The sequence below is a fragment of the Danio rerio genome, chromosome 6 (genome assembly GCF_052040795.2).
Source record: "Danio rerio strain M-AB ecotype USA chromosome 6, GRCz13ab, whole genome shotgun sequence".
Taxonomy (NCBI): domain Eukaryota; kingdom Metazoa; phylum Chordata; class Actinopteri; order Cypriniformes; family Danionidae; genus Danio; species Danio rerio.
Window position 1 is genome coordinate 42,400,465 of NC_141026.1, and position 15,077 is coordinate 42,415,541.

Genomic DNA, 15,077 nt, shown 5'->3' on the forward strand with positions numbered 1-15,077 from the left:
CGGCTATTCGCGCGAGAACGGCGCGGGCCTCTCGCGGACCTGCGAAAACAAAAAAACGCTCGAATACGTACCTCCCGGGACATAAATTGCGGTCCGCAGAAACGTCCGCGGGGCTACGTTCCCACAATGAGCCCGGGTTGGAAAATATGCTCTGAATTGTGGCACATGGCCTAACAGGGTAGTGCCTTTTCTCTTAATGAGTTCTGGGTGTGTTTTGAGAATAACATGCATTAAACCAAATAGTCTCATCTCCTATTACCTTTAAGAGTCAGTTGCGTCGCACCATGGCAAATTTGCTATTTACATGGCGACTTTGTATGTGGAAAAACTGATTACTTCACTAGCGAGAAAACGACCAATAGACCATCTGCAGCGCGAGAATAAAGAATGAGCCTCCTCCATTCGACCTCTTTACTTTCTCTTTGCATTTACTCTTTACTTTACTCCTTTAGTTTAAATGAATAAGGAAACTGTGTTGTATGCACTCCACTGAAGACATCCATTAGCCTACATATTTAATTTCATTTGTTAAGTGCAAAGATTTGTTTCAAAACTATTTCTAAATTCTGTTCTAATTTCCAGCAAATGAATAAGGGACAATAATAATGAAGTGTGGTCAAAAAACTGAGTTATATCCAAACACATGTCCTATTCTTATCCCCTATGTGGTGATGCATAGGTCTCCAAACCTTGACAGGAGGACAAATTTTAACTTGTTTTTAATAAATAAAACTAAAAATAATAATAACATTATACAATTGCAAATTGTCATGAATAAACTGAAAAACGCCCTCCGACATGAAGGCATGGAGGCAGTGGTTTTTATGTTTATGTAGAAAATAATAATTTTGTAACACTTTAATCTATTACTTTTTTTCATATGTAAAGATATTTGTGTATTGCTGTACATCCTGTGTGTATTAAGCAATGTGTAAGTGCTTGGACCTGCATAGGCGCATAACTAATGCCTCTGCGCTGGACTTTAGACTTTTAGATGGTTAATGACGTAGTCTATTTTAGGTCCTCAAAATAGCAAAGCACCAACAATGCACCTTAATACACCTGCTTTTTAGACCGGAACACCCATGAGTCCACAAATTGCCGCAGAAGTATATGCTATTAAAACAGTGAGTCGCAAAATGTGAAAATTAGGGTTGCACTGGTCTGAAAATAGCAACAAATCGTGCCAAACATGTCTTGCACCTTATTGCGCCTGGTGTATGATCATAGTCTCTAACTGAAATGAACTAAAGATCCAGCATTGGTAGATGTTACTTACAGGGGTTCCTGGAGGGCCCTGAGGCCCTGGAGGTCCCGGTGTTGCCGGCTCCCCTTTAACATAGACCACCTGGTAAAAAGCAGAGCAAGATAGAGATATACAGCTCTCTGCATAAATGTAGCATCCTTCAGAACTCTTGTGGGATTAATAGAGGAGCAGAGTAGTCTATTTATATTCAAACACATGCACAAACGCACAGATCCTGGTGGTCCAACATTTCCAGGGACTCCAGGGGGTCCAACAGGACCTTGTGGGCCACTAGGTCCTGCAATGCCCCTATCACCTTTTATCCCATCTCGACCCTGAGAAAAGAGCGAGAAAGAGAGAGAAGAAGATGAGAGAAATAACCATGATACAAATTAATTCTTTAATTAATGGGCATAAATTTGCACATCTAATAAACTCATCAGTGAAGAGTTTCTCCCATAAGGCTGCTGACTCATAATTACTGACTGCACTCAGCATCAAGCACAGGAAGAAGAGCATCCACACATTTAGAATGTGTATGTGTGTGTGTGCGTGTTTCTGATTGAAAACATCCATTTAAAAACAAATCTGATTTGTGCTGATGGGAAAATTAGCTGTGTGAGGCAGACAAATAGCAAAAAGGGCAGCTAGACATAATGACATGGACTGAATAACAGAAAACAACCAAATCTGAGTACATTTAGAGTAAAATGTGGCCACAATTTGCTGGAAGAAAACAGCGGGTACAGACATAGAGTACAAAATGAAACACTATTAGGCAGCACTTACTGTAGGGGTCAAGGACAGCAGCCTTTTACAAACCTGTTATATGCTTACCTTTGATGCAACATAGCAAATGAAATCCACAAATTGGTCAAATAACATATCTCTCAGAGACGGTCTAAAATGTACACTTGGAAATGTTATTCAGTGCTGCTTCTGATAAGCTGTGATGGACTTGTCTTATGTTGTGAAAGCAGAATAAGAGTGTGAGAACAGAATGATCAGGAAGATATGTTTGAAAAACTCACGTCTCTTCCAGCAGGCCCCTGCTCTCCTTTATCTCCCTGTAAATGCAGGATTTGTCAGACGCTAATTATCAAAAATGACAATCTAATCAAACACGAGTGCTCAACAATAGGTGTTTTATTACCTTTCGACCATCCTCTCCTGGCACGCCATCTTCGCCCTGAAAAAAAGTTCGATAGAAAACGAGGTGCTAAACACAGACATCTGGAGGAGTGCAAGGCGCGATTTCATAATTTCTGTAATCAAGACTTCCTGTAATCAGCTCTTCCTGTTTTGGTATGAGAACTCTTGTAATTTTGTGTGGCTCATTCAAGCAGTAATTTCTCTTCTAAACGCTTCATGCGACGCGCAGCCTTATATTACAGATATATGACGGGTGCCATCCAGCCCGATATAGCTCCTGCAATTACCACAGCTGGTTCGGGGCTGTGATCAGTAAATCAGTAGAAACTGCAGGACGAGCGGGATTTGCGTAAGCTCGGCGCCAGCGGTGTAATCTATCTGAGTCAGGTTAACCGAACATTAGTACATGGCTGACTGAAACTCCTCACATATTTGAACTATAAAGCGTTTATTAGGCTGCGTTGCCTCCCACTGAACGGCTGCTAAGAGGGTGATTTATAATCAGCAGGATGGTTTAATCGTCTCTTTTATGGAGAACAAGGGCTCTGGTGTGGCTACTAAACTAGAATGAGTGTCTGCATTCTAGATGGAGCTGATCTGAGAAAAAAAATTGATTGGAAATCCATACATGTGCAGTGCTTCCCACAGGTTTGAAATATACTTGCAGTGGTAGCCGTATTGAAACACATCTTTTACTCATGGCACATAAATGGTTAACTACACGTGAAACAAAAATAATGTGATTTTTAACAATACTGGTATTTATTATGACACTGTTATACAGTTTATTTGAAATGGCTGTTGAAAAAAATAAAAAAATGATGCTATTTAGGAGCCATGTGCACACAGCTGCATTCTCTCTCTCAAGTTCAGGTTGCTTTATTGGCATGACATTAATACAGTATTGCCAAAGCCTATTAGATATGTATAAAATATGTAATGTATTAACATCATCAAATTAATATTATATACGGCAAATGAGAAATAAATTACAGGAAAAATGAATAAAAACAGACGATATCTCTAAAATGGATATTTAATAACAATTATTAATACCTAAAATAAAAAGTGTGGATTGTTTATTTAAGGCAAATGAGTCGATTGCTCATTTATAATGGTGTACATATATTTGTATTAATATGTATTTGTCCGAGTATTTAGTAAAGTTTTTTGAGTCGTTTAGATTAAAGAATCTATTATTTACTTTTTCTCTCGGTCTCGCAGCTGTGTACACGCTGGCAGCTGTGAAGCCAAGCGGAAAGTAGTCTTAAATAAAAAAGTAATGCAAAAACGCAACAACTTTAGAAAGCCAAAGCCAAAATCGACTCCCGGACATTTTAGGAGATTTAGAATCATTGGTTGAAGTTGCTGAATGCATTTTCAAGCCTAAAAAAGTCACATCTCTGTGGGTCTCTAGAGCGCGTGAGACTGTCTGAGGAACTGTTGTTTACAGTTCACGCACACAATGAGCAGTATGAAATGTGCAGGGCGAGAGAAGATTTTCCACTGGTTAATTGAACGAGGATGTTTGGTTATCTTTGGCGGATACAAAAAAGGTGAAATAGGATGATAATATTGGTAAAAAAAAATTTATATAAATGGCCGGCCATTAATATAAGCGTTTATGTGTGGAAAGCACTGCATGCGACTTATATTACAATGGAGTTGTTGAAAATGTCAAGAGAAATGTACCCAGCATGTACTGTAGATGTAAATATACTTTTGAAAGAATATATAATTATAGCTGGACAGCACGGTGGCGCAATGGTTTGTGCTCTCGCCTCACAGCAAGAAGGTCGCTGGTTCAAGCCTCGGCTGAGTCAGTTGCTGTGTGGAGTTTGCATGTTTGCGTGGGTTTCCTCTGGGCGTTCTGGTTTCCCCCACAAGTTCAAAATACATGTGATATAGGTAAATTGGGTAGGCTAAATTGTCCGTAGTGTATGTGTGTGAATGGAAGTGTATGGGTGTTTCCCAGTGATGGGTTGCAGCTGGAAGGGCATCCGCTGCTTAAAACATGTGCCGGATAATTTGGCGGTTCATTCCGTTGTGGCGACCCCGGATTAATAAAGGGACTAAGCCAAAAAGAACATGATTGAATGAATGAATAATTATAACTTCACTTACAGTCTTTCCAGGCAGTCCTGATTTGCCGTCCTCCCCTGCTTTACCCTGAAATAAAGCAAAATATTGTTTTGATATGATAAAGCACATGCTTATGACTCAGCAAAGGAATTTGTGTTGGGTTTGATTTTTCACAACACAAACTAAGTTATAACTCACAGGTGTGCCATCAGCTCCTGGGGGCCCAGGCGGCCCTGGGGGACCCTGAGGGCCTCTTAATCCTGCCAATCCCTAGGAAACAGAAATGAATTAGCCAAATAGATTTATAGCTGTGTCAAGTACCTGAAATTAGAGTATTAAAAGTATCATCTACTTTTCATCTGCTACTACTAGAGTTTTAGGCTGATTTATTAAAAAAAAAAATCTCTGGGAGCTTCATTAGTTTCAACTCAGGCTCATTCAAAAAACTTACCCATATATACATTTCTGGAGAGCACCAAATATGTCCCAGGTGCTAAGTTTTTTTTTTTTTTTTTTTGCAGTTTTTGTTTTCGCAAATCCACCAGAGGCCGATGTGTGTGCTTTTTCAGATCTCAAATTTCTCTCAAGACTGCCATTCACGCCTGCTGATCTCGTATTAATCCATCAAAGTCAACTAAATGACTGACCAATCGATTAACCCACCCTCTTCCTTCCCCGAACCCAACCAATAGTGTTTTCAAAAGCACAGATTGACCTGCCCACCCACTTCCCCAAATCCAACTAAAAATTTTTAAAAGCACTTCAGAAAAAGTAAAGCCCTCGCCTAATGTTTACCACATTTTCAGATTTTACCACATTCTCACCCTGGTATTTACTTGTTTATTTTATTTTTTGGCTTTTGTTTTTCTTTTACTCACTTTCTGGAACTGTTCTTAGCCAAACTGTAACCTCGTCTTTGCAGTCAACTTCTCTCTGCGTCTCAAGTCCACCAGCATACATGTCGAGCTGCCGGACAAACTGGTAACAGCAGGATAGCCGTCCATACGGAGGTAAACGGTCAGCTCGTAAGTGTGAAAAGGAACGGCGCCATACCGCCCTGTAGCGTTCGTTTTAAAGACGAAATGCAGCCATACGTACTTATGCCTACAAAATTCAGGAAATATATACGGGGCTATGTTTTCAGATTGAGCCTATGTTGATCGGTTTTGATGTTTAATATCAACGATTTTAAATCTGAATGATTATAACTGTATAATAATGTCAGTATTTATACAATAGCCTATTTGCAACCACAAAACAAGCTGCTGTATTGGTCCACTAGAAAGCTTGTAGACTTGGAAAATGTACAACAAACGTAAGATCAAAGAAAAGCACTGGGCAGAACGCCCTACTGTTTGGAGCATACCTCTTGTGTGTAAAAAGCTGCAAACTGCTGTAGATTTTGCTTGATAAATCATCAATGACAATTTGATTTGTAAGATCACATGTGCAGCTCACTCTTGCATAATAATCTAATAACATTTTGTAGCATGTGATCTGCCACAATTTTCAAAGCATGTAGTGTGTGCATATTTGAGGTTTGAGGGAAGAATTTTGTGATGATTCTCCTTATGTACTTAATCTACAACCAAGTTTAAAAATTCCCACAGTCTAATCCTGGCTTAAAGGAATTGTTCACCCAAAAATAAAAATGTACATTTACACACTCTCAAGTGGATCCAAACATTTATGAGATTCAGAAGGGATTCTCAGGAAGGTTGGTAACATGTAGCTATGTATCTATATAAAACAAATAATGTAAAATATCTTCTTCAAACAGGATTTTTTTTCCCATTGAGACATTACATTACTAACAACACAACTCTTGTTAGGAATAAGATAACTATTTTTATCATTAGGAAAAATGTCTGTGGGTTGCTTTTATGGGTCACTATGTTCAACCCCCTTCTCATAATAAAACCAAATGGGAAAAAGAGTTAGATACTGATATTGATGAGGAAACATAGGTTGATGTTTGTTCTAATGCTAAGCAAATCTGTTTGTACACGTACAAGAGAAATCTATATAAAATAATACAAAGACTCCATATCTCCTGTAACCACCGACATCTTTTTAACCCTTCTAATTCACCTTTGTTTAAAATGTAAAACTGAAGTAGGTATTTTAACACATTGTATGTGGTCAAGTAACAGACAGCAAAAGTTTTGGTGCTGGGGGAAATAAAAAGATCTTTAAGGTTATTTTGACCCTGTTTCATTGATTTTGGGGTATACTGTAAATAATGGACACTTTTTTCATCTGCTAATAAGAAATTGCATAATATATCAACATTTGAAGCCAGAAAAATATTTTACTTAATTGGATTAATGATAAATCTCCATCTTCTAAAGGCTGGAACAAGATGTTTTTTTTGTTAATTCCTCTCGAGCATCTTATGGACAAAAATTTTTTTTCAAAGTTTGGACAATATTTGTATTATTTAGAACCTATCCTTTGCCCTATCATATAGAAAGGAATAGTGAAAAGGTATAATCTGGAAAATAAGCAATGTTTTTAAGACATGTTTTATTTCCTTTTTTCATCCATTTTTCTCCCTTGTTTTGTTTTGAGTTTTTCCTGTATGTATCTTCGAAATATGTATTGTTATGTGTGTATTATTGTGAAAATTCAATTGAAAAAAAGCATAAATAGATTTGCAACATCGAGTAATTGATGATACATTTTTCATTTTAGAGTGAAATATCCCCTTAAGACCTTATTTAGATGGTCATGCAACATAGTTTCCCCTTCCACTACAGTACAAGCAACTTTAAAATTATATCTAATTCTTAGTCAACCTATTCTGCCTTAGAAAAACCTTAGCACAACATGAGCCTACCCTAGCCTACCGTTCCAGCGTAAATCCACTAGAGACCACTGTCGACTGACTGACCAATCTCCCTGCCCACCCACTTTGCTAAACCCAACCAACATTGTTTAAAAAAACAATCCAGAAACAGAAAAGCATTCGTGACTCGTGATTCGTGACTTTAGATTTAACCACATTCTCACCCTGTTATTAACTTGCTTATTGTATTTTTTGCCTTTTGTTTTTGTTTTATCTCCTCTTTGAAACTGTTCTTCCCCAGACTCCCAGACTTCGCCGTGGTAAACTCCTCTCCGTGTCTCAAGTACGCCAACGTACATGGCAAGCTACTGGGCAAACTGCTAAAAGGGGAAAAGCCGTCCACACCAAGGTAAGTGGTCAGACGCTAGTGCGAAAAAAATACTGATGCTGACGGTGGCGTCATCCTGACAAAAATGCTTGCTGCAAACCAACAGCTTTGCTGGATCGGCCCTGACAGCATCATGGGAAAAAACATGCAAAAAACCCCATGGATCAACAAACACGTACGCGGCCGCGGTCTCACCCAGTCATTGGGTCTCACAGTTTGGCAGGTCTGCCTTGCCTTCAGAAAGCACGTGCTCTCATGAATAATTAAGAAGTAGGGTCTTCTCATAGGACAAGAAAACTCAGCTATGAATAATAATGAGAAACCGATGCATCATCACTCCACTAGCAGATTTGCGATATGTCACCGATTTTGATCCCGCCCCAAAAATTGTTAAAACCCCGCAGATGAAATTAGCTGACAAAAGCTCAAAATTATCAGGTTTTCCCCACAATTAAAGCTAACAGGAGCTAACGTTGTCTTAACTGAAGCTCAACACACACAAATCTGTAGTCCACGATGACTTGAACCTTTAATGTGTCGGACTGGGTCAGCTTGAAGGTGCACGGCCTCGGGTAGGGTCGGGTTTCATTTTTTGGGCCCGATCTAAGCTTTAGCTCTGGCTACATAAATCGTGCTCTCCAGAAATGTATATGGGATACGTTTTCACAATGAGCCTGTGTTGCCCTAAACATTACCTAAACAATCAGTCTACTTATATTCTAATAATTTGATCTGTTTGCAAAATTACAGTATGGTGCAACCACAACTGAACGTTTATTTATCCATAAAAATGTTTCTTATCTATAATAATGTTTATTTATAGCATAACAATTGAAATTTCTGATTGAAACCCGGACTGATTTTTGGTCAAAATTGATGATGCAACAAACTGAAGCACTCACATCTCTTCCAGGATCCCCTTGTTTTCCCGGGTCACCCTACAAAACCAAAAAGATTCAGAAAATGATGCAGACTGATTAGGGATAATTTGACTATGTAGTTAATGCAAGAATTGGAGTGATCTGACCCGTAATCCAGGAGGTCCAGGAGGCCCAGGTTTCCCATCCTGACCGGGGCGTCCATCCAAACCAGCCGCTCCTCGTTCTCCCTGCACACATATGCACAAATCAATATTCACTGTGACACACACATACAGCAGATATGCCCAAAACCCTCATCATAACTGTCAAAATCGATTTCAATTTTTAGCAGCATTCAGCCATCGCCAACTTGAATAAATAATAATGAGAAATGGCTTACTGACAGATCCAATCTTCGTCGCTAACAATTCTCACATCACTGTACCAATGCATGCCAAAAGCAGAAGCATCATCTTTATCAATGTAATAATCAATGAGGCTGGTCTAAAAACCCACAGACGGATAAATTACAGACAGACTGGTATACGTCAGACACGAGGGTCAGAGTCAGATGCAAACTAATTGGCTATATGTCTCTCTGACAGAAAGCAAAAAGCAACGAGACGTCAGTGAGATTTCATTTCCTCTCGATGGAAACCAACAAAGCCTTGTTTCAATTCTGTAGCACAAATGTTAAACAAAGATTAAACAGCCTCGCCGACAGCCAATAACAAATAATTGCAGTGCTAGTGAGACCTGCTATTTAAAACCCGGGAGGTAAACCCTGTCGTAATGAAATGTGTCACAGCCACTGCGGTATGGAGAGATTCATGACTAAGCAGTTATATTTATACTTTACACTGATTACCGCAGCCGGTGTTATAAACTCAGCCATTTCTCAGCTGTCATCCACTGTATGACACTTACTTTCAAAATACTGTCACTGATGCGCTCTAAAATAGAATGGTTTTATTTTGCAGAGGCGTTCCACCTGCCTTTGAAGGAATATTTAAGGAAGCTGCTTATTTTGTAGATTCGAGTCTACACAATATATTTTTTTAGCATTGATAATGCAATGTGCGAATCTGCAGTAGTCACATTGCTGAATGTCGTCAGGATTATTGTTGACCAGGCACAACAGTTCAGTACACATGAGAATTTGGAGTCATTTCAGTTTAACCATAATAAAATGAAAGCTTATCAGTTGCGTGTGTTTTTAAGGCTTGTGAGTTTAAAGCATTTGGGCTTTATGTTTTTAGCTTTAACAAAGATTAATTGTATGTCATTAATTATACAATAAAGACTATACAACTTTTTTGTATATATAATTATTTTATTTTCTGTTTGTTTCTGTCTGTTACTAAATATGGTCAGTCTTTGCTCTATTATAATTATCTATATTTGTAATTTGTTTATTTTATTTTATGCCGATTCACTCACCTGCAAAATCATCTTAATCCATCATTATAAATATAAAAAAATTCATCATTAAAAAAATTTAAAATTTGCAATGTAACTTTTTTCCAAAATCATGCAGCCCTGTTATAGATGCTTTATTGCAAAAGTAATTTGAACAAATGCGCAAAGTGTTCAATTACCTGCTCGAGGAAATTATAATAAGGGAATTTGATCAGACATCACGACTTATTTTCAATCAAATTAATTATTCGTACTGTTTTCTCCTAAAAATCCGTAAAATTAACTGCCACTTAATACAAGTGTCCATTTTTTAATACTTTGATCAAGCTAAGATGCATTTTCAAAAAAAAAAGAATGACAGTTTGACATTCAAAAATATAAATATATATATATATATGTATATATATATATACTCACTGGCCACTTTATTAGGTACACCTGTCCAACAGCTTGTTAACACAAATTTTCAAATTTCAGAGGTGTGTGGCCAGACTGATTTGAGCTAATATAAAGACAACAGTAACTCTTTACAGTTAAAGCTGAGGTATGCAGAAGAGCATCACTGAACACACAGCAGGTCCAACCTTGAGGCGGATGGGCTACAGCAGCAGAAGACCACACCGGGTGCTACTCCTGTCAGCTAAGAACAGGAAACTGAAGCAACAATTCACACTGCCTCACCAAAATTGGACAATAGAAGTCTGGAAAATAGTTGCCTGGTCAGATGAGTCTTGATTTCTGCTGCAACATTTAGATGGTATGGTTAGAATTCGGCATCAACACCAGGAAAGCATGGATCCATCCTGCCTTGTATCAACAGCTCCGGCTGGTGATGGTGTAATAAAGTGAAGGATATTTTCTTGGCACATTTTGGGCCCATTGGTACAAATTAGGATCTTGCTGATTATTGCTGACAATGTCCATCCCTTTATGACCACAGTGTACTTCAGCAGGATAACGCACCATGTCATAAAGCGTGAATCATCTCAGACTGGTTTCTTGAACATGACAATGAGTTCACTGTACTCAAATGGCCTCCACTGTCCCCAGATCTGAATCTAATAAAGCACCTTTGGGATGTGGTGGAAGGGGAGATTCGCATCAAGGATGTGCAGCCGACAAATCTGCAGCAACGGTGTGATGCTATCATGTCAATATGGTCCTAAAGCTCTAAGGAAAATTTCCAGTACCTTGTTGAATCTGCCACGAAGGTTTAAGGCAGTGCTGAAGGAAAAAGGGGTACTAATGAGGTGTACCTAATAAAGTGGTCAGTGATTGCATGTGTGTGTGCATGTAAAATGATGTTGAAAACCAATACAGCATATTAGAATAATTTTTGATATATGAAATGCTTTGCACAGCAGTGATTAACATTAACTTAGAAATATGGGCTGGGAAAAATAATTCACAAATCCATTTTTAATACAGTATATATTCCTTAATGAAGAAATTATAATAATGAATAACAATCATAATTACAATTTAATTATATTGTTAATCCAAATATGTAAACTGCAAAATATTACAAACAAGTTCGGTGAGGATTTGCCACATAAAAAATTATATTTATGTAGTGGAAACAAAAGCCCATAAACGCCTGTTCAACACCAAACCTTTAAGCAAACCATAAACTTCCACTTCTTTTTTTTTAATTAAGCAAACCAGTCAGAGCTACTCCATGATTTCTTTAAAAAGATTTGCGGCCGAAAGGCATTGCTGAAAAATTGATGCATTGGAAATTGTTTTGTAATCGTATCATGATTCCCTGAATTAAACTTTAATCAAATCTTGAGGTGCCAAATAATTACAGCCCATGAATAAAACTGAACCTGCAGTCTTTGCATTAAGACATGCAGATGTTTTAACATTAAGCCACCTTTAACCATAATTACCACTTCCTGTCAGAAATCTTTTAGTTCAAACATGTCTTTTGTACCAAATATATTTTGTATACATGACTTGTGGTCATATTAACGTTCTCAAAAAAAAAAAAAAAAAACCTTGGTGTGTTCATGGCCATGAGGGTGAAACACTTCTTTACTCTGGAAAATGAAAGAAGCTTGAAGCATGACATCTGATAGCAAACTGAGAAAACCAGCTCTCTTACCTTTTCTCCTGGACTGCCCCTGTCACCTGGGTCACCCTAGAAGAAATAAAAAAAGTAGAGGGAGATATACCGACTGCCATTAAAAACAACCAATAATTGAGTTATGTTGTTTATGAATTAGATAATTCAGTAATTTAGTATGATTTCAGTTATATAACGTTATACTACACTTTCCTAAATAACAATACAGTATGTTTGAATGAGATTAACGAAAGAGTTCACCTAAAAATTCATGTTTCAAACACCTAAGAATTTCTTTCTTTTGTAGAACATTAAAGAAGTTATTTTGAAGCATACTTGTTACCAGACAGGTTGATGGTCTCTATTGACTTCCATTAGTGGGTTAATAGGCTTACCAACATCTTTCAAAATATCACCGTTAATGTAAATCTCACACACTTTTAAACCAAGTGTAGGGTGAGTAAATGAATGTGGAATTTTCATGTTTTGGCTGAACTCTCCTTTTAAATGTATCACTATATTTAGTCATATTATACACAGTCATAGTCAGCCATAAAAAAAAGATTCATAAATAGCGATGCATAAATAGCTAAAAGATATTAAACTACAGGAGGTTCTTACTCTGGCTCCTGGTAGCCCACGCTGCCCCTCAGGACCCTAAAAAACAAACAGTTCCAGATATAAATCCTATTACTCTGAAGCACACATACTGTCTGATCTCCACGCTGACTTACGCTTGATCCTGCAGTGCCTTGAGCTCCTGCTTCACCCTTTAGGCCTTTAGCACCGTGCTCTCCTGGGTCACCTGCTTCTCCCTGGTGATAAATTATGGTTCATAATTATAATGACAAAATCAGAATATGCATGACAGCCGATGTTTTAACACTATAAGCATTTCATTGTACCTTTTCTCCTTTTTCACCCCTCAGCTGTTTCTCTCCTGTTGTCTAACATAACGAACAATTTCAAATTCAGGTTATTTAAATTGTATTACAGGGATGTGCATAAAAAAACTTGAAGAAATGAAATGATTTACAAACATACCACATCTCCAGGAGGGCCTGGGGGACCTTGTATACCCTATAATAACCGATAATAAAGATATTCAAATGATTATTTCAGTGTTTACGTTGGTCTAAACATGAAAACGTTCGTGATTCGGGTTTTAGATTATTCACCTGATCTCCCTTTGGGCCTCTTGGTCCCATTGTGCCTGGGGTACCCTATTAAAAAAAACAAAAACGCTGATCACATGACCACACAAATAACTAACCCAATAGTCTTTGCAGCGAACAGTTGTTTTATTTAGCTTGTATTTAAACACTAGAGAAAACCAAGCCATATATTATCTTTAGTTATAAATAATAACTAATAACATTAATAATATTAATGTTCTGCAGGTTTCTTGTATTTTTTTATTCACATTAGAAAGGCCAAAGAGCAGATTTTTTAAATCAGGCATCCAAAAAAGTAAGCAATACAAAAATAAATGCAAGTATTGTTTCCAATACACGTGTCTTGTTGATATTTGTTCTTTTATTTTTTATGTTTTGCAAAATATGGCTATGATTTTTTCTATGTTTTACAGAAAACACCCTCTAAAATTTCAAATTCGTTTGTCAGGCATATTTAGAACAAGAAAAATGTGATGGTATATTAAAATAATTAATTTTTGGGTCTCAGATTATATTATTTTTGTGCAAATTATTGCATATTTTGTATATTTTAACAAAAACAGAATTAAGTATGTTGTTTGATTTTACATAAATATATCTATTACACTGAATAAGGACTGACAAATTACATTTTGTATTAATATGCTAACTTTTTAATTTTTTCTTTAATATGACGCAGATACCATAGTCGTTGACCCATGTAATACATTCAGTCAGCCATATAGTATGTCTTACATTTCGTCCATCTTCCCCTGGATCGCCTGTGTCTCCTTTTGTCCCAGGTTGACCTGATTGACCTGGCAGTCCCTAAAACATTAATAGACCACAGTTAGGATGTGGCCGAACTACTTGGAACAACAATTTAGCATCACATACATTACCAAATCTGTGTACTTACTCTTAGACCTCTCTCCCCTGGTTTACCCGGCAACCCAGGTTCTCCCTATGCAACAAGAAACAAAGCAACAATACATAAAAAGCACATGAATTATGAGAAATGATAACAACAACAAAAAACTTACTGCAATGCCATCCTCTCCCTTGTCTCCTTTAAGTCCCTAAAGAAACAAAAGGAGAGATCAGACCTCCTACAGAAAATATTATGTAATGCTATAAGAATACTTTTCTACAGCTTTTTTACTTCACCTGATTCCCTTTGATACATAGTAATAGATTTCTGTATTTCAGAAGCCACAAGTGCAAATAGCAGTGTTTAAGAAAATAAAAAAAGAGAGTTGCATCTGAAGAAAAAGAAAAGAAGTCACCTGTTACCTTGATTACTTGTTACCTCTGAAAGAAAGGCGTTAGAAGAAAATATGAAATTGTTAGTAGTGTAAAACATCCTCATCGAGATAGATTAGTTGTAAAGCTAATGAAGAAAAAGCAGCAACTTTCAGAACATGCAATACTGTAAGTTAGACCACTTAACCTCAAGAAAAAAAATGACTTTTAGCATTGGCTGCAGATTAAAACGAAAAGTTGTTAAAAGCAGCTGTAGATTTTGACCCTGTGTTCATGTATAAATAGGTGCAAACTCTCACATCTTTCCCTCTGGGCCCCATAGGCCCTTGTGAACCAGGGCTGCCTGCTTCTCCTCTCTCCCCTGCATCACCTTGACTGCCCTAAAGTCAGACAGAAAAAAGAGACGAGTGCGATTCATGACTACTTATTCAGGCTAATGCAGAGTTGTTTGCATGAATGTGTTCTGGAGTGAGAAAAATCGTTTCACTTTACCTTTGCGCCAGGTTTTCCAGACAATCCACCGGGACCCTGTTTAAATAAATCAACAGCTATTAATTCATTTATGGTAAAATTATTGTGAGAATGGCAGGAATGTAGAAGTGCAATCTATTTCATACTTTTCATTAGTTGTATTAGAGTCTGAAAATCCCTGTTTGT

At 37.4% G+C, this 15,077-nt stretch overlaps 2 protein-coding genes across 7 annotated transcripts in view; both read right to left on the reverse strand.

Annotated features, from left to right (window-relative positions):
* The window catches only part of pfkfb4b (6-phosphofructo-2-kinase/fructose-2,6-biphosphatase 4b), a 514,755-nt gene that overhangs the window by 233,795 nt on the left and 265,883 nt on the right, over positions 1–15,077 (reverse strand). The gene's annotated exons all lie outside the window — the stretch shown is intronic.
* col7a1 (collagen, type VII, alpha 1) overlaps positions 1–15,077 on the reverse strand; it is a 127,376-nt gene that overhangs the window by 38,791 nt on the left and 73,508 nt on the right. For 5 of the 6 annotated variants that reach the window (XR_015493959.1, XR_015493960.1, XM_087257677.1 and 2 more), the window contains exons 52-70: positions 14,913–14,948; positions 14,720–14,800; positions 14,201–14,236; positions 14,077–14,121; positions 13,914–13,985; positions 13,182–13,226; positions 13,048–13,083; positions 12,909–12,950; positions 12,738–12,818; positions 12,625–12,660; positions 12,043–12,078; positions 8,684–8,764; positions 8,559–8,594; positions 4,679–4,750; positions 4,523–4,567; positions 2,400–2,435; positions 2,278–2,313; positions 1,477–1,581; positions 1,280–1,348 (exon numbers count right to left, since the gene is read on the reverse strand). Coding sequence is in view for 3 of the 6 variants with exons in the window: in XM_087257677.1 (XP_087113803.1) it covers positions 1,280–1,348; positions 1,477–1,581; positions 2,278–2,313; positions 2,400–2,435; positions 4,523–4,567; positions 4,679–4,750; positions 8,559–8,594; positions 8,684–8,764; positions 12,043–12,078; positions 12,625–12,660; positions 12,738–12,818; positions 12,909–12,950; positions 13,048–13,083; positions 13,182–13,226; positions 13,914–13,985; positions 14,077–14,121; positions 14,201–14,236; positions 14,720–14,800; positions 14,913–14,948 (1,026 nt within the window). In the remaining 3 variants the exon portion in view is untranslated. Of the gene's footprint in view, positions 1–1,279; positions 1,349–1,476; positions 1,582–2,277; positions 2,314–2,399; positions 2,436–4,522; positions 4,568–4,678; positions 4,751–8,558; positions 8,595–8,683; positions 8,765–12,042; positions 12,079–12,624; positions 12,661–12,737; positions 12,819–12,908; positions 12,951–13,047; positions 13,084–13,181; positions 13,227–13,913; positions 13,986–14,076; positions 14,122–14,200; positions 14,237–14,443; positions 14,469–14,719; positions 14,801–14,912; positions 14,949–15,077 lie in introns of those variants that run through there. The other variant, XR_015493961.1, reaches the window with a different exon arrangement.